At 45.2% G+C, this 19,031-nt stretch overlaps 1 protein-coding gene across 2 annotated transcripts in view; it reads right to left on the bottom strand.

Annotated features, from left to right (window-relative positions):
• Positions 1–519: 519 nt before the first annotated feature.
• Positions 520–19,031, bottom strand: part of TCF7L1 (transcription factor 7 like 1) — a 188,092-nt gene continuing 169,580 nt past the window's right edge. For both annotated transcript variants that reach the window (XM_019623792.1, XM_019623791.1), the window contains 8 exons: positions 7,652–7,784; positions 6,279–6,381; positions 5,915–5,998; positions 5,094–5,237; positions 4,213–4,372; positions 4,018–4,125; positions 3,206–3,281; positions 520–1,920 (listed from right to left, as the gene is read on the bottom strand). In XM_019623792.1, coding sequence (XP_019479337.1) covers positions 1,487–1,920; positions 3,206–3,281; positions 4,018–4,125; positions 4,213–4,372; positions 5,094–5,237; positions 5,915–5,998; positions 6,279–6,381; positions 7,652–7,784 — 1,242 coding nt within the window. In that variant the 3' untranslated portion in view covers positions 520–1,486. The remainder of the gene's footprint in view (positions 1,921–3,205; positions 3,282–4,017; positions 4,126–4,212; positions 4,373–5,093; positions 5,238–5,914; positions 5,999–6,278; positions 6,382–7,651; positions 7,785–19,031) is intronic.

The raw sequence follows: 19,031 nt of genomic DNA, 5'->3' as shown, positions 1-19,031 counted from the left end.
CCAGACTAGACAAATCCAGAGACACAAAGCAGATTAGTGGTTGCTTAGGGCTGGAGGAAATGGAGGGTGACCTCTAAAGGGTATACATGGGATTTCTTTTTGAGGTGATGAAAATGTGAAATTGACTGTGATGATGGATACACAATTCTGAATACATTAAAAACCATTGAATTATACACTTTAAAAGCATGAATTGTATGAATTATATCTCAATGAAGCCGTTACAAAAATTTCTGGATACCTTGCAAAGCAGACAAAGGATGCTCCGCACATCTTGGCCATTATAAGTCAAACAAAAACAAAAGCGTTCCTCCCTTTGGATCTCAGTTATCGAGATGGACTGGTTGATATATATTCGAGGCTGGAAGCTGGGTTGGATTTGTGTAATTGTGTCAGGTATGTTTTATATCCCCCTCCAATAGCTGCTAATGCTCTTTGCATGTCTGCACACATGTAGCACAGGGCGTGGTATGAAGAAGGGGGCTTGATTCAACAAAAGGATCAAAACACTCAGAAAAGGTCTTGCAACTGCAATTTTATTTTCTTTTGTGAAAATAAAGAGCTTATTGGGAGTTTAAATTGCTTCAAAAAAACCCCATAAAAACAAAAAGAAATACACACAGAAGCATGTGAGGTGACGGGGAAGGGAGTAGGGCCTTTAGAACTTTGGCAGACTGTGCTAGCACTGACCCAGATGGCAGGAGCCTGGGAGCAGGCCCTGTCTGCCCCTCGGGGACCGTGAGGGGGAAATCTTGACTGGTACGAGGGTGGAACACACAGACTTCGTCGCTAAGGAAGTGGCAGGTACCTGGAGTCCTTTTAGATGTGGGGAAGAGCCATTTCAGAGGACCTTTTTCCCCCACCCAGAGCTGGGGGCTGGCAGGTTAGGGCCCACGGAGGGAAAGGGGATGCTGGTGGAGACAAACCAGGCACAAGTGTCTTCTCACATGGCGACAGCCTTACACTGGGCAGAGGACAGAGGAGATGAAAGAACCCACGGAGTTGAGCAAAGGAGGGAAACTTGGGCGAGATAAAAGGAAATGTCCAGGAACAGGATCTAGATGAAGAAGCCACAGGCTAGAAGTTGCAGCAATGGCCACCATGCAGACTGGGTCAGGGAGCTGGGGGCGCGTGGGGACGGTGAGAAGCGGGACGGGGGCAGAAAGTCACAGAGGTAGAGAGAAGGGGGTCTTCTGCCCAGGTTCATCCAGCACTGCACATACAGGAAGAATGACACACTACTTTTCGGTTCTCTTTCTTTTAAGGATTTTTTTGTTGTTGTTGCTTTTGTTTTGTTTTTTAAAAAAGCCTTAAGATCAGCTACAGGTTACATCTACAAAACGTAAAGTGCTGTTGTTACCAGTCACTTTACAGAACAGTCCAGAGTGGTCAAATATTGACCAATAAAGTTTCCTTTTTTTTTTTTTCTTCTGAATTGTTACTACTCGATGGGTCACGTGACAGCCTGCGGCGCTCACAGGGCAGCTTAGTGGGCAGACTTAGTGACCAAGGAAAGAGGCTGGGCCTGGAGTACTGGGAGGGCCTGGTGGGCATGGAGCGTGGCTGGGAAGGAAGGGGGAGAAGTCAGCAGAGCTGTGGGCATGGACCCAAGGGGGAGGGGCCGGGACAGGAGCGGGGGCTGGCTGCCCATCTGGCCAGGGGACGTGGCTGCAGCCTTCGCTGACAGGAAGGCGGCCGAGTGGAGCGCCAGCTGGGCTCGGGTCTCGGGCTTGGTGGTGAGCGACAGGGGCTGGGCTTGCTCCGAGTGGGTTGCCGCAGGGGCAGCCGGTGAGGCCAAGGCTGCGGAGGGGGTAGCCGGCGAGTCCAGCATGCTGCCATGGGAAGAGGCAGGGCTGTCACAGGGCTTCTCCGGGGGCAGGTACTGAACACATGGCTTCTTGCTTTTGGAGGCCAGAGCACCTAGGGGGAAAAACACAAGGAAGAGTGAGCAGCTAGTAGCTCAGGTGAGGTGGAGGCTGCAGGAGAGCCGTGGCTGTGCATATCTACTCTGCAAACACAAGAATCCTTCGGGAGAGGAAGTGAGGACCTGAAATTATGTCTACGGCTTTCAAGACTAGGCAGCTGCATTCAAGGACACCTAGAGCATGGAGAAGGGGCAATGCTCAAACGACAAAGAATTGTTCAGTATCTGATGGAGAAAAGACCGCTCAGTCTATCCCATCATCATCTTCCTTGCCTAAATCTCATCATTTTGGGAATGGATCTCCACTCAGTTTGCTTTAAAATCTTTGGTGTATGGTACTATCAGAGATAGTGCAGCACCTGCTAAGCAGCGTGGTATACAGTGGATGTTGCATCATATACATATTTTATTTATGAAGGCACAAATTATATAGGAGGGAGGGAGGGAGGGAGAAAGGGAGAAAGGGAGAAAGGGAGGGGGAGAGGGAGAGAGAGAGAGAGAGAGAGAGAGAGAGAGAGAGAGAGAGAAGAGAAGAGAGGAGAGGAGGGAAGGGGAGGGAAGGGGAGGGAAGGGGAGGGAAGGGGAGAGGAGGGGAGAGAACAAAAGCACTTTAATTGGTAGCAGTGGTTCTACACTTGCCCTGGAGTGAGCATGAGAGGAGTGACCTACATGCTTGTCACAGTGTGAATGTATCTATGCTAGGTGTGATTCTGGTATAAAAAGACAGTACGTATTTTTGGCACAAAATGGCCCCCAAAGTCGAGCAAACTTTCTTCTGGTGTTCAACCAACCAAACATTGGAGGCAAACCTGGTTCTATTGGACTCACTAATAGGCAGTATGTCAGTCTCTAACGTGCTGCCTTCCTAAGGGAATTTCAGAGAGAATCTTGGAACATTTTCACCTACATTTGGTTCCTAAATTAGGCATTGATTTTGGAACCTAACCCTCAAATAAGACGCAACTCAACTGAATTGAAAAGCGCCTAGGCATTGAAGTGAGACATTGCTGGGATTGAATCCTGCCTCGCCATTTAACAGAGTAACTGGGAAAATCCCTTGACTTCTCTGAGCCTCTTAATCGGTCATCTCTGAAAAGGGGATAGTGGTAACACCCACTTGAGTAAATGAGGCTCTCATGAGGCAGAGAGGCCCTGAAAACAGCAGCTGTTATAATACAGCACTCACTGTATCCGTCACAGACCCAGGTGTAACGCACAGGTAGGTGCAGCTGTGATAGCGGGAAGCGGAAGCAATGAGGCGGTGCCCTCCTTACAACTCACCCTCTGCCTCTGGGACTTGCTGCTGGGACTGTGTCTGCGACAGCTGCTTTTCTCTCTTCCTCTTCTTTTTCTTACCCTAAAAAAATATGGCCAAAGGAAAAGGTTACAGGGACAGAACAACCGGCTTTTCAGGGGGATGCCCAGATAAGAAGGGAGGGTAGCCATTCAGATCACATGGCCCCCAGGAGTCTCAGGAGGAGGCAAAGTGAGGCTTCCTGGAGTGCCGCCCGCCCTTCCCCATTTGTTTCTTTCCCTCCCACGAGGGTGTCCTGGTCTTTTGGAAGGCCTAATCCTTTTACTGCACTTCAGGCTTGTCTTTCCATTTCTCTCCCTAGAACAGTGGTTCTTGATCTTTTTATTTTACAGGGGTCCTAGGTCCCACTGAAAATCTAATAAAGCTATGAAGCCCCTTACCAGGAAAAAGCAAATAAGAACATACATACAAAAACCTGCCCAGTTTCAGGGAGCTATTAGACAGGCCAGCTGAGGCTCGTGCCCTGGTCTCTGAGCCCTGGGTTGGGAAACCCTGGCTGGAGACGTTCTCCCACCAGAGCCGGCACCCGGCTCACACTGCACCATGAAGTAGGAGGTCAGAGGCCAAGTGCAGGCAAATGGGAGGGCCACAAATTCAAGTCTGTTCTCAGGACACCCAAACCATGACCTTGCTGACCCCGAGGACTGAAATGCCTCCTGTGTTTCTAGAGAATTACAGACCTCTCCCCCTGGCCTTAGGAGTCCTCCATACACGCCGTCCACTTCCTTCTCCCCGTTCCCCCGGCAGATGCTGCCCTGGGGTCTGAGTGGGCACTTACGTAGTTGTCCCGGGCTGACCAGGTTGGGTAGAGCTGGGAGTGCAGCTGCCGCTCCTTCCGGGCCAGTTCATAGTACTTGGCCTGTTCTTCTCGAGACAGGTTGTGCCACTGTGGGAGAGAGGGTCAAAGCCGACAGGGAGTGATGAATGCAGGGGCCGCTGACCATGCCGCCTGGGGGGTAAGGGCACAGCTTACCTTCCTTCCCAGGATTTGGTTAATGGCTGCACTTTCCTTCAGGGTGCACTCAGCCACCACCTTGGCCCTCATCTCCTTCATATATAACATGAAGGCATTAAGAGGCTTCTTCACGTGGGGTTTCTTTTCTTCCTCCTTTTTCACTGAGACAGGTGATTTCCTGGGAAGTCACAAGGCTGTAGATTAGCAGGTGTCAGCTGTCATCCAACTCACCAATCCCTGCCTTTCATGGTGACTAAGAGCCCATTGCCTCTGGGAAGGGAGATGATTGGCTTGATGCTAACTGGAGTGGCATCTTCCACTACTGGTACCAGCCCTCTGAATCGCCTCAGGCCATAGTCTATGGCAGGGTGACTTCCTGAGGAAGGAGCAGAAGATTGTGGTGAGAGCTGGGATGCACTGGCCACAGGTGACAAAGAGGAAGCGGGACAGGGCCCTCTGAGCAGAAACAAAGGATGGGGCTCTCCTCAGCCATGAGGCACTGACTGGCTTTCCTGCCCTTTACGGCACAGCGGACAAAGCACAGGCCTTGGTGCTAGTCTCAGTTCTGCCACCAGCCTGCAGGTGACCAGGAGGAAACGCTCCTTTCTGGGCCTCACATTCTCACACGTATTATGTGGGGAGGAAAGCTATAAAGCTTTCTCAGATTCTCTTGCAGCCTCTAAATCCTGACTGTGAAACTTTTTTTAACGTAAGAAAAAAAGCGCAACGTCTCTGAGAGGATGGGAACACAGAGCGTCAGAGGGGACAATTCCCAGGGGGAGAGGATATGGCTGAGGGAGGCTGCTGGGCTGCCCGCTAAAGGCTAACAGGAGAGAAAAACAAACGGCAATGGCTGCCCAGAGACTGGCCATCCCCAATCCAGGCTGCCTGTTACTCACGCGTTCACAGCCGGGCTCAGGCTGGGGGGTGCCGGTTCCTGCTTGACGATGGGGGAGACGATGGCGGGGTGGGGAATCCCTGAGGTGGGCAGACCAGGATGGGCCGGAGCCATCATGTGAGGGGAGAACCGACTGGAAACCAGGCTGTGTACCAGGTGGAAACAAAGGACAGTGGAGGGATTTAGGCTGAGTGCTTCTCCCCCAGCAGAGGACATGGGGCGCCCCCTGCCTTCAGTGCAGAGGCAGGTCAATACCTCTGCTATGGCAGAGTTCGAGGAACAGATGGCTATTCCCAAATCTTGTTGGAAAGAACCAGGTGTGGGAAACACCCAACAAACCTCCCCTTCCCTACAAACTCATGGGCTTCCTCTATCTGGTGCTGGAAGCAGGTAGAATGAAAAACACAAAAGGTGTTGCGGGTCAGTGGCCAGGGGGCACAATGAGAAAATAAGGGCTTATGTGGGTTGCATTTCCTTTGTCACTGGAGGTAACATGGTCAGGTAACAGAAGTCCCATCATTGTCCCCTCCCCTGACATAATCTCAGGAAAAACTAATTTTCTCCCAGTCTCTGGCTTCAGTGTGATTGTACTCAACATGTTTCAGTGCCACAAAGCCCAGCGTGTGGGGGGACGTGGCCAGAGGGTTGAGTGGCAGGGCTTTGAAAGAGTGATCCTTTCAGAGGTGGGGAGGAAAGGTGAGCCCGAGCCTCCTCGTTTACTGCCAAGAGAAAGCTGCCTGCTGCTCAGAAATGGCAGGGACACCGGTAGGGAGCCATTCCCTGTACTGCCACTTCACGCTCACAGCCCGTCCCTGGACTCACCTGGACATTGAGGCGTTCATGGCGAGCGCTGGGTAGGGGTGCCGGAAACCACCAGGAGGAAGGGAGTACATGGGCTGTCCTTGCCTGGAGGGGCCAGGAGAAGGAAATCTGGTCAGCACATTGGCTAAAATGGGAACGTTCAGAACAGGGGAGGAGAGAAATTAGGAAGACAGGATGAGAAACCAAGGGCAGGAAGTAGGAAGTCAAGATTGGGAGGAAACCGCGGGGAGCATGGAGGTCTGCGTCCTGGGCTTTGGTGAGAGGGCTCCTCTGGGGGGCGGGGGGTGGGGGGCAGCTGGAGGTACGGAAGGCAGAACTCAGCATCAGGAAGGAAGGAGGGTAAGAGGGCTGCAAGTTTCCTTACTGTGGGACGAGCCAGCCGAGGGGATGGGGGATTTGTCCGACAGCTCCGGGTGAGAGTGGGTAATACGGAGACAGCTCAGATGGGTGAGGGGGCCGGGGGATTCCTGTTTCCAAAAAGAGACGGGTCAGACTGTTCCCTGGCTCTACCGTAACACCTTAAAATACCATCATCCAGGAGGTTCCTCGCCCTATGTCCACTGGTGTTCTAGAGCCTGGAAGGCACTTTCTTTCATTATCCTTGACCTCTGTCACCTCCCCAGCTCTGCTGGCCAGTTGGTCAAGGACATATTCAGGGAAGGCAAGACTAATGCAGCTTCTCTCTGGCTACCTCCCTGGCCACATGGATCCCATTTCTGTCGGCAGGAGTAATTTCCAGCTGCTTATCCAGGAGTTAGTATAACCACAAGAGGGACAGACCCAAGATATCCCCAGAGTCATTGGCTAACTACTTCTCTAGAAAACCCACCTCTCCATGGAGAAACAAACTTTGGATTTGTAGCCTACATTTGTCTTCCTTATCATCTGTAACTTGTAGTAGTTGTGATTTCTCTAAAGAGGGGCTCCCAAAATGCTTTGAGCCATGGCAACTCTGTGGGCATTTTATGAAGACTAAGGCTCCCTGAGACAGGTAAGGTGAACAAGTTAAAAAAATAAAATAAAAAAAGCCAACTCAGCCTTGCTGCTTATAGCCTGACTACACTTGATTACTCTATTTAAAAGTGTTCATTTTAGGGTAAGGTCTCTGTTTAGGGAGGCATAGCCTGCAGTGGGCTAGATTTCAAAGCCAAAGAACAAAGGGATTTTCCCCCCCTTCCATTCCCAAAATGTTAGAGCCTCTAAAGCAGCAGTTCTCAACCTTCCTAATTCTGCGACCCCTTAATACAGTTCCTCATGTTGTGGTGACCCCCAACCATAAAATTATTTTCGTTGCTACTCTATAACTGTAATTTTGCTACTGTTATGAATCGTAATGTAAATATCTTTTTGTTTTCCGATGGTCTTAGGCGACCCCTGTGAAAGGGTCATTTGACCCCCAAAGGGGTCGCGACCCACAGGTTGAGAACCGCTGCTCTAAAGAAAAAGAAACAGAGAAACACCAAGTGCTCACTGTGGAGCCAGGCCCTGTGCACTATCTCATTTAATTTTCTTCCATTCCCACAATAATCCTGTGATGTTGACAGTACAGATAAGGCATCCATGCAAAAACTGAAAAGGCTAAAGTTAGTGGGCAAGGCTACAGACAACTGAGAGTTGGAGATGTGATTTGAACCCAGGTCAAACGGGTACTCTGTGAGAAGAAACGCCTGCCCTTTTCCCCCTTCCCCCACACCCCCAGCTCTGCATGTGGTCCAGCCCACGCAGCAGCAGACTCACCTGTCTTTGGATCAATGTCTGGGGAGAGGTGTGTGGGAGGGGAGGCAGGGGAGAAGTGGTCGTTGCTGTAGGTGATGAGGGGCGTCAACGGGTGCATGTGATGCGGGTGCTGAACAACAGGAACTTTATTAGACTGAAAGACAGAGAGAAAAAAGACTAGGGACAGTTGCCAAGGAGATGGAGAGTAAAATCAGCTGTTATTTACTGAGTCAACTATGTGCCAGGTATTTTCCATGCAACATCCCAGTCAGTCCTCAGACAGCCCTTGAGAAAAAGTAGCAGTCTACACAGCAGAGAAGAACCAGCAGAAGGGGAAGAGGGACTATACCCACCCTCCAACATACCCTCTTCGAAGCAACCCACCATTCATTCTTCACTTCACGTATGTGGTGTGGTGCTGAATTATAAACTGTGCTTTGTACAATCTCAATGAATTTAAAAAGGTTCAGCACACACTTTCCAAATAAACTTCCCAGAAATAGTAGCTCACAAGTTCAAGTCTGAGACTGGGAATAGGGCGGGGGGATTGTCATCATGAGACCGCACATAACCAGTTACCCAATAGCATTTAGAGCCCTTCTCCCCGTAGTACTTCACTCTGCTGACCTAATTACCCCATTTAAAACACTAGTGAATGAAGGAGTATCACTATTTTATATAACTATTAAGAAAGACAAAAACACTGGCATATCGTTGACACATTCTGATTTCAGAAATGTTAAAAACCTGTGCGTCCTAGAACAGGTAAACTGAATTGTTTGGTTTTTTTTTTTTAAAGCTTTTTATTGGGGAATTGGGGGAATGGGAACAGCACTGGGGAATTGGGGGAAGGGGAATAGACAAGTTGCTGTCCTTTTGATCTTCAGTCTAGTTGTAGAGGATGTTGCCTCACTGGCCCAAGTTGGCACCATCATTGCGCTCTTCCTGGGAGAGGCAGATCAGTTGCCGGCCTCTGGACGGCCGCTCACTGCGGCTGCTGGCCACTCACGCTGGCTGCTGGCTACACACGGTAGCCCATGGCAACCCACTGCCACAGGGGCTGCAGCCTACGTCGTCGCCGGCGACTCACGGCAGCCCAGCTCCAGGTTGAGCTGTTGTTCAGCATCTTAGCTGTGGAGGGCAGTGTCACTGGCCCTCATATGTGGGATCCGAACCGGGGCCCTCTGGCGTCCCAAGCCAGTTCTTAACCATCGCGCCACTCGGCTGGCCCTGAATTGTTTTAATGTAATCGAACTTAATAGGATCTTTCTCATAAAAATAGCTATAATTTATTGACCACCTACACTATAAGTGCAGGGTTAGATATACTGTCTAGCCCTTACTATAACCTAGTAAAGAAGCCATCAATGATTATTGTCATCTGAGGGAAGAGGAAAATGAGCTCAGAAAGATTAAGTGACTTAGCCTGGGACACCGAGATGGTTAGTGGCAGAACTGGCTTCATATAACCCTTTACGACTCGAACAAACAAGAGTGTTTTCTCTTGTACTATCTGCTTCCACAAGAACCTGATCAAAACATCTCAGTCAGAGGAAAAGGATACTCATAATTTTTTTTCCTTTATAATAAGGATGATAATTTGGAGGCAGCCCAAGGGCTGGCATTCCAAACTGCTGTCTCACAGTTTGAGCTTTTCATTCCATGGATCCCACGGGCCCTTTTATCCTTTCATATGGGGCCCATTTGGTGCTCATAATGCAAACTCCGATCTGCACATCTAGGTATCTGTGGGCTGACAATAATCACGTCCCATTTTCAGTGGGCTAAGCAGAGGCAGAGGCAGAGGCTGGAGTAAGGCCGAGAACCCAGGGCTTCAGCTTCCAGGCCCACAGATGTGAGGCAGAGAATTCAGACCGTTCTGAACACTACCACTAGGTGGCGCTGGCACCCGCCTGGGCCCTGCAAGGTCCTTGCCTTGAATAACTTCCTATCATCTCCCCCAGAGGGTTCATTTGATGTTGCAAAAAAATTCTAAAGTTATTTTCTTCTTACTGTTTTCATCTGTTCCCTTATTTTTGAAGATGTCTCCATGTACATGACCATATTGCACAAATAAAATATAAAAATTATTTTAAGGTCAGATTTCTAGGAACCTGGTTCATCTAAATGATGCATTGGGGTTTCCTGGAAACAGTTTTGCCTAAAGGGTGATTTTTAGTATAATAATAGCAATAGAGTTATTATTAAAGAGATAGTAAATGATAAAAGAATTATCCAGAGTGATTTTAATGAAAAATATATAAACTCCATGATTTAAAAAAAGGACTAAACAGAAGCACACTGAAATGTAAACAGTAGGTATGTTTGAGTGGTGGAACTACAGGTGATTTTGTTTTTGTCTCCTTTTCTGTCTTTTCCAACTTTAATTATTATCTATTTAAAATATATACTTATGGGCCAGCCGAGTGGCTCAGTTGGTTAAGAGCTCACTCAAGAGTTTGAGCTCTGAGCAACAGTGGTTCAATTCCTGGCCCGAGCTGAGCAGCCGCTGGGCTGCCAACAGGTGGCAGGATGGCTTGGCTTAAAAAAAAATTAAAAAATATATACTTATGATGAACACAAATTTTCTAAGAAAGAAGCAGAAACTATGTTATAAAGCATTTAGAAAACAATCACACCAGTCTAACCCAGTCACTATTATCATTTTGGTGTATCTCCATTCATTTAGACTTCTTATGCATGTTTTTTATTTACAGTTACTTACATCATTTATAGCCATCTTTTAAATTTTTATTAAACTTTCTTTTTTTTATTGGGGAACAGTGTGTTTTTCCAGGACCCATCAGCTCCCAGTCAAGTAGTTGTTTCAATCTAGTTGTGGAGGGTGCAGCTCAGTGGCCCATGTGGGGATTGAACAGGCAACCTTGGTGTTATGAGCATTGTGCTCTAACCCACTGAGCTAACCAGCCGCACTGCCATCTTTTTTAATTAAAAGATTTTTTTTGGCTTTACTGGGATATAATTGACAAAATTATAATATATTTAAAGTATACAATCTGATGATGGCATATAGCCATTTTAAAATACTTAATAGTATTATGAAGTCTTGACTGGCCATGTGCTGTTGAGGCGTCAATCAGGATGGGGCAAACAGCACTGAATAAATGGCAGAGTTAATTTAAGTACAAAGCAGGAAAACGTGAGTTATATTTGAAAATGTAGGTATCCTCACTTCAATGCTGTGAGTTACTGGTTCCCAGTAGGTGGCATCATTGTCCAGAAAATGGACAGGAGGTGGGTGGGTTCACAGAAAGAGAAAGGTCAACTTCCTTGGTCAGTCTGGGAAGATGTTGCCTGGACTGATAAGTGAGAATGGTTCTTTGGGGCTGACTCAGGGAAGGCTCTCCCCAAGGGCTACCATCCCAATAAAAGTTCCCACTCTTTTTCTCTTTAGCTGCCTTAGGGGCAGGATGTCCACAGCATAATCTCAGGCTCTGGTTAGGAACGTGGAGCCACTCTACACCTCTCAGGGGATAACCCCAGTACAAACATGCACAAGTGTTCACTCAGCAAGACAGCAGGGTCCAGACTTATCCAAAGAAGAGCATCTCAGAGCCACCTTGGGCCTAAATCCTTATGTCCAGTCAAGCACACCCAACTCTTTCCTAGCTCAAGTGTTTCCCGTCTACTTCAGTCTGTTTCTAGAGTTCATCCAAACCAAAGTTCAATTTAAATGCCCGCCCCTGAGGCTCTCACTGTGCAGGACTTTCAAGCTCAAAGTGTAAGCCAACAGCACACAGCTCCATCACAGACTGAGCAGCCACCTCTCCACAATCATGCTCCATGAGGTCCTGCCACTCCTCTAGCTGCTTCTCTCAGCAACGTGTTTGAGGCCCTCACAAAGCTTCCTGGCTCCTATTTCACTCCCGATTCTCTTTTCTTCCTGATCCTGATTCCAGGGATCAGGAACATAAAGGTTGTAGCTCAGGCAAAGACAAGCCTCAACTCTGGCATCACTCACAAAGCCGTCATAAATCGGCCAACAGACTGTCCAGGAAAGATACTAGGAGTTTCGCTGAATTGCTAACTATACCTGATTTTATATATTTAAGAAATCTGTCCTATCCACATTCAATTGTCTATTTACTGATAAAGGTAACTTTCTTTTTTGACCACCAGAACTGTTTTCAAGAGACTATGGTTAAATGCAGGGCTTGGGGGAAAAAGGAAACTGGAATTGCTCCTGAAACATCAGACCACTCACAGCATTGGAATCCGCATAGGACAAGGGTGGGGCCTGAAGTCATCAGAGGCCAGAAAGGGACTCAATCCCCACAAGGCAAAATTTGTTGCTGAGAATTCTCAACTGCAAAAGAACGAGTGTTTCCAAGGACTTTTGGGCTCCAGCTGCAACTCTGATTCTAATACCTGGGACAGATGATGAGCTAGGCCAGGGGTCTCTAGATTTTTTTGATCATGCAACTTAATCAATAAAAAGCGTCAGTTTTGCCAGTTTCTTTTTGGTTTGTGCCATTATAAGTAGTATTTTCAATCTAAGGTTTGTTGCAGGAAACCTTTTGAAACTACCAGAACATTTCCTCTTAGGATAATTTAAGTAAAACTAAGTAATCTGTAAATCCATGTAACCTGAACTATGCTGTAGTATACCGAAAGCCAGCAAGTAAGTGAAGTTCCTATAACTGATCCCCTCAGAGTCCATATAGTAAAGGTTAATTTCTTCCTAACGTTTAAGATTAAAACATATAAATGACAGTGTTCTTTCCCCCGCCACATACCTCTCAATAGAGCATCCGTGTCTGCATTTCCTTTTGGAAATGATCAATCAGATTCACTGCTCAAGCTTCTTGGGACAGAGAACAACATTCTTTGCATGCATCCCACTCGCAGCCTTAGAAAATTCTTTAAACTTAAGTGCTTAGATGTCTCCTTCTTATCCCCATTCATTGGCACATCACTTCAATAATAATCCCCTCTACCTAATGAGAACTCATCAGGTATTGGAAGATAGCGACCACCCTCCGTTTCCTCATATGCCAGTTTCTGAACTCCTCAGTCTTTTCTGGCCACCTATCTCTAAATTACCGCCATGTTTCTCTTAAAATTAGCAGGCTATTATTCCAGAGGGAGCTGGCTGGCTGCCTGGCTGGTGTAGACTATAAGGCCAAAGGATTTACATATAATTGAAGCAGAGGCAAATAGGAACTTAACTGAAGTTGGGAAAAATAAAAAACCCACCCAGTTCTCCCTCTGTATATACACACATAGACCACCCTCTAACAAATATTACTTCAAAGGCAAAATGTAAGCTCTTTACTGATGTTGTTGTCATCCTATTAAGGAAAGGAAATCTGAACCTACGTCTCCTACACAGAATTTTCCTCTACTGAGAGAAGTGGAAAGCCACACTTTTATTTATTGGGGGGATGTGGAGGCTGTGTACACCACAGGCACCAAGTTGAGCGGCCAAAGGGCTGGAGGTGGACAGAACAGACATGGAAAGAACTTGGATCTCTGATAACATGGCTGAACTGCTGAACTGGCCCTGCAGAATATACTTATTATTTGCATATTTAAAAGCTGCCAAGGGAGTAGATCTTAAAAGTTTTCACTACAAGAAAATTCTGTAACTATGTGACAAGAAAAAAATTATGAGATGTCCTAAGTGAAATTACAGCGGGCCTGAGGGTGGAAGGAAGAGACAGCGAAAGTTAATCAGTTAACAACTGCAGGCCAAAACCAACAAAAGACGGCTCACATTCCTGAATGTATGTTGAAACTCTGAATTAACTTACAGGTGGCTATTTCGCGATTATCAAGCGAGAAGAGCCACGTAGCCGACCACCAGGCGCCTCCGCTGCTTGCTTACACAGGAACTTTCTGGGCTGTTGCCCACAACCAATCCAATAGAGCAAACACTTCTTCCTCACGGACTCTGCACCTATCCCAGAACTAGCCCTGCCTCACCTGCTCCCGCCTCCCTTACCTGTAGTCAATGTAAATTCTTTCAAAACAACTTTGATCTTTCTTCCCCAAACTTAATGTATAAAAGAGCCCATCAGCTCCAGGACAGCGGACACGTCCTCTTCTCTATCTAGCCCAATTGCTGGTGGTTCTGACTGCGTGCCCCAAGACCTGGTTCCTTTACTGGCTGGCATATGGTTCAATAAACCCTTCTTTCAGAAAAGCTTTCAGCTATTAACTAGACTTACTGTGATTTTTATAGTATATACAAACATCAAATCATTATGCTGTACACCTGAAACTACTATAATGTATGTCAATTATATCTCAATAATTTAAAAAAAAAAACAGATAACAATAAGAACAAGTATTTATGTTGTGTCTACTATGTGCCAGGCAGTGTTCTAGGTCTTGTGAATGCACTAGAGAATCTTATCTATTTAGACAAAAATACCTGTCCTCATGGTACTTACATTCTAATTGGAGAGACAATGAACAAAACAAATAAATAATATGTTAAGTAGTGATAAATGCTAAGGAGAAAAACTAAGTCAGGGAAGGCAGATAAAAAATGACGGGGGATATGAATGTGGAAAGTGATTTGTTTTGCAAAATATGATTAATATGTATAAAGAAATAAAGATCACTGAAAAATTACCCAATTAAACATTAAAAAAAATAGAAGAAATGAACGGGGAGTGGGTTATAAGTTACACAGGTTGACCAGAAGGCCTCAGTGAGAAATAATTTCTGCATAAAGACCTGAAGGGTGTGGGAGGCTAGATGTATAGTTTTGTGGGGGTAAGAGCATTTTGGCAGAAGGAACGCAAGTGCAGTGGCTGGGAGGTAGGTAGCATGTTTGGCACATCTGAGGAACCACAAGGAAGCTAGTGGACTGGAGCAGAGAGGAGAAAATAAGGAGAGGGTCCATGTTAATGTATTAAATACTTTCTAAGCTCCTAATAGATGACAAGCAGTATGTTAACATGAAAGATGTAAACATAAATCAAGTGTCTCTTCATTAGGGCAATAGTAGAGATAAAATGCTCAGGAAATTGGAGTGTGTTTCAGGTCCTTCTTCTAAGCAGTGGTACATTTTTGAGGTCTTTGCAAATTGAATTGGGCAGAGAATTCTTGGGATAAATCTTTCCTTATCAAAGCTCTCGCTTTTGCACAGTTTGCTGGCATTAAATGTGGCAAAAGAGAACCCTGAGGTTTCCTTCATTTTTCTTCTTTTGGCACTGGCCTTCCCCATACCCCCCCCTCCCCATCACCCCACAAAAATGCTCATAGGGAAAAAAATTTAAACGCTCGCAATTCAAATTGTTGAACTGAGCCCGTCACACCTAGGATGTATCTAGGTGAATATAAATTTTCATTTACTTTTACAATTCAGGTGAGCTCTTTCAATCTATAAATTCAAGCATTTGTTCTTAAAGCCCAGTTTAACTTTCATCTCTTATTGCCTTCTCTCATTTTCATTTGTTTTGGTCTCTTCTTCAGGAACACTATTTTTACGTTGGTTTTTAGTCTTTACTCTATCTATCATCTTTTTCATCAGTGTTACCAAGGCACAGATTTGACTTGCCACAAGGCCCATTCACTCTAGACTAAAATTAATGAAGAATTGAGTAAGAATTCCCCCAAACTAAACCTCAATAGCAAAAAGTAATCAAAGGAATGAAGGAGGTAGATAATCATCAATGCCTTCCAAAACTAGTGGGTAAAAGTTTGATGAGAAACAGCACTTTTACACGGCCTCAAAGCCTCCCCCTACAGATCACTTATTAGTTACAAAGTTGAGAAGTAACTCCACAGGGGAAAAACATGGCGGATACCACCTGACTCAAACGACCAAGGCCAACTTCACTGATATTGAGACAAATGGACACTGCAGGCCTGCCTCCTGATGTGATGCACTGAGGAATACACAACATCAGTGCAGTGGTGTTCTTGCCAAACACACACAGCCTGGATCTAACCACGAGGAAACATCAGACAAACCCAAACTCAGGGGCAGTCTATAAAATGGCTGGTCTGTATTTTTCAAAAAATGTCAAGTCAGTAAAGACAAATGCTAAGGACCTCTGCTAGGCTAAAGAAGGCGAAAGAGACACAGCAACTAAATGCAATGTGTAATCCTGGATTGAACTCTGGACCAGGAAAAAACATACAGCTACAACGAACAATCACTGGGAAACTTACCAAAATTTGAATATATATTGTGAGTTAGATAATAATATGAAATGTTAATTTCTTTACATTGATAACCATACTGTGGTCACTAAAATAATGTCTTTGTTCTTAGGAAATACATGTAAAGTATTTAGGGGTAAAGGGGCACAATGTTTCCAATTTACTCTCAAATGGCTTAAAAAAATGAGAGTGAGAGAGACCAAGCCTGGGACAAAATTTCTGAATCTGGATAAAGTGTATGTAGGAGTTCCTTGTATTATGCTTACAAGTTTAAAATGATGTCCAAATAAAAAGTTAATACTGTATAAGAATTGAAGTCATTACTGGAGGTAGAGCAGAACAGTTTAACAGGCTATGTGATGAGTTTTGGAGTCATTTGGGTCTACACAGGTATACTGATGAGAAGATGGAGAAACTGCAATTTTAAAAGGGAAACCCCAGTCAACATTTCTACTTGAGAACTGGCATGCTAAGCAGTCAGGCTTCTCAGCTCAAAGGCGGAGCAGCGAGACAGCCATTCATTAGGAGGGCTTCCAGGCAATCGCTCATCGGACATGAAGCTCTGTGAGGCGCTTCTGAGTGGCCCAATGCTTAATGCTGAGACAGGGCACTTCCTATTATTAAAGGACGTATTTGGTCATCTAGAAAACAAGTTATACAGGTGCATGCACACATGCACACCCAGAAACAAGATGGAAAAGCTATAAAACAAAATGTGTGTGAGTCGTGGGGTTATAGGTCTATTTCTGTGCGTTTTGGCATTTTCTCAAGTGTTGTACACAGCACATGCATTACTTTTATGGTTTAAAAAAGACTTCATAAAAAAAATCCTGAATGAGAAGAGGGATTAACCCAAGGGTAGAGAGGGGTTTTAGAAGGGAACATGAATCTTTCCTCAGACCACTTAGTCTTCCATTCATTCAACAAATGCTCCTTGAGGATCTCTACTATGAGCCAGGCATTATGGCAGGTGCTGGGTAAAACAAATGTGAATAAAACAGATGCGATTCCTATCTTTGAGTTGATTATATTCTGGAAGTGCCTAAAGTTGCTGTGCATGGCTGGGCACAGCACTCCAGGGAGTAGAGGGAAAGACAGGGGCCAGGCGCATGGGGCCACGCCGAGGGCTAACATATAAAATATCATTATTGCTAAGCTTTCAGAACTTGTTTTGAAGGCATAACATCCAAGCAGTAATGCCACTTACCATCATCCCCGCCCTGGCCAAGTTATGGCTTGTTTATACACATCTCCGTAATAGGCAGCTTGGACCTGCCTCACTGAATCTTGGCAGGTATGCAGGCTGTTTCCTTCATTTGCCCTTCTCCCAGGGCAAACCTCAACCTAGAATACTTTGTTCATGATTCTAAAAGAAATTTCATCATCAAGTATTTTCATTTTTCTAATAAAAAAGCCAGCGACCAAACCTCCGTGATGACATTGGTAACTTTCAAGTCCTGATTTTCCGTTTTCACCAGAGTAACTGGTACCTAGTAAACTGAGATCTTCTCTAGAACTCCTCACTCCATTGCATCCCATTTACAAGTAGGGCAATGATTCTCAACTCTGGTTGTCCCTGAGAATCTCCTGGGGAGCTTAAAAAACTAAGATGCCAGCTTCACCCCAGTCCAATTAAATCATCTAGTTGGGAGACTAGATGCCCAATTCTATAGGCGCCTTATCTCTATTACCTTTGCAGTCTTTCCATTTGCTCTGGCACCTTATTCAGGACCTCATTACTTCTTAGTTTGCTAATGAAATGGTATTTTAATAGTCTTTCCCTCTCTCAATAACTACAGTGGCAGTGGTGCTCGTGATAATAATGAGCTAACAGTTACTGAGGGCTTACTTCATGCTAGGCACCACTGTAAACTCACTACCATTCACTGGCTCATTTTCATACAACTCTATAAGGTCAAGTCCTCTTCGAATTCCCATTTTATAGATGAGGAAACCAAGGCAAAGACAGATGAGGTAATTTGCCTGAAGCTGCACAAATAGAAAGAGGCAGAGCTGAGATTCAAACCCACAGCCTCCAACACATATACAACCCCCTTTGGGTACTTCAGGTTTTGCTCCTACATAAACATGAATCTCAGAAGCTGGAGTGAGATGCTCAGACTCAAAAGTGAAAATGGTGTTCTTCTCCCATAGTGGGAAGGTTTTCTCCCATAAATGTTCCTCAAGCTTTTGAGGCCTGCTTTTGCTTTTCCACATTAGAATACAGGGTATGATAATATAATTTACTAGAAGATTATCCATTTTGCTGTCTACAGTGGGATTTATCAACTGTTCATGCTTCTCCACTCAGACAAAATAAGGAGCCCCGGCTCTCCCCAAATGCTGAATTAGGATCTGCAAAGCACATATTTGCAATGGTTGGATGTTTGTTGGGCAGGTAGAGCTATGAACCTTAGAACCTTATTGAGAGTTTAGGGGTTTCATATATTTTTGTGTCACACTCAGATAATAAGTGAGGATGACTAGCTGATTTATCGAGGAAAAGAGTCTAGAAAGAAATTGGAAGCTTAGAGAAGGCAAAGAACTGACACTATATATTAATATAATCTCCCGGAGCCAATGAAAAAAGGATTATAGGAAGCAAAGGGTTGTAAATACTGTCAGGTGTCATCCGTGCTCAGAAAAATAGGGGAAATTATTGGACTTAGGTATTAGATGGCAATTGGAGAGCTGAGCCAGGCTGCAATGGATTGGCAGAACAAATGATATGGGATGGAGGTGGAAGGTCTAGCTCTTGTGTGAAAAGCTGGACAGTAAACATTAGGAAGGAAATGGGATAATGCACACACAGCGAGAGAAGGGCCAGACACGGGTCTTTTATTTTATTTTTCAGAGATGGGTTGTTCTGTGCAACAGGAAGGATGGAAAACTCAAAGAGTACATGTGTTAGGTTTTTTTAAAAAATATTTTTTTAATTTTCAATTATGGTTGACATTGTATTAGTTTCAGGTATATAACATAGTGATTAGACATTTATGTAACTTATGAAGCGATGCCCTCTATAAGTCTAGTACCCATCTAACACCATACATATTTATTACAATATTATTGACTATATTCCCTATGCTGTACTTTACATCCCGTGACTGTTTTTATAACTGGCAATTTGCACATCTGAATCCCTTACCCTTTTTCACGCACCCTCCAATCCTACTCCCATCTGGCAACCATCAAAATGTTCTCCTTATTTATGAGTTTGTTTCTGTATTGCTTGTTCATTTATTTTATTTTATTTTTTTTT

Source organism: Hipposideros armiger, unplaced genomic scaffold (genome assembly GCF_001890085.2).
Source record: "Hipposideros armiger isolate ML-2016 unplaced genomic scaffold, ASM189008v1 scaffold_561, whole genome shotgun sequence".
NCBI lineage: Eukaryota > Metazoa > Chordata > Mammalia > Chiroptera > Hipposideridae > Hipposideros > Hipposideros armiger.
Note: the sequence above shows the minus strand (reverse complement) of the source record. Positions and strands in the feature narration are given on the sequence as shown.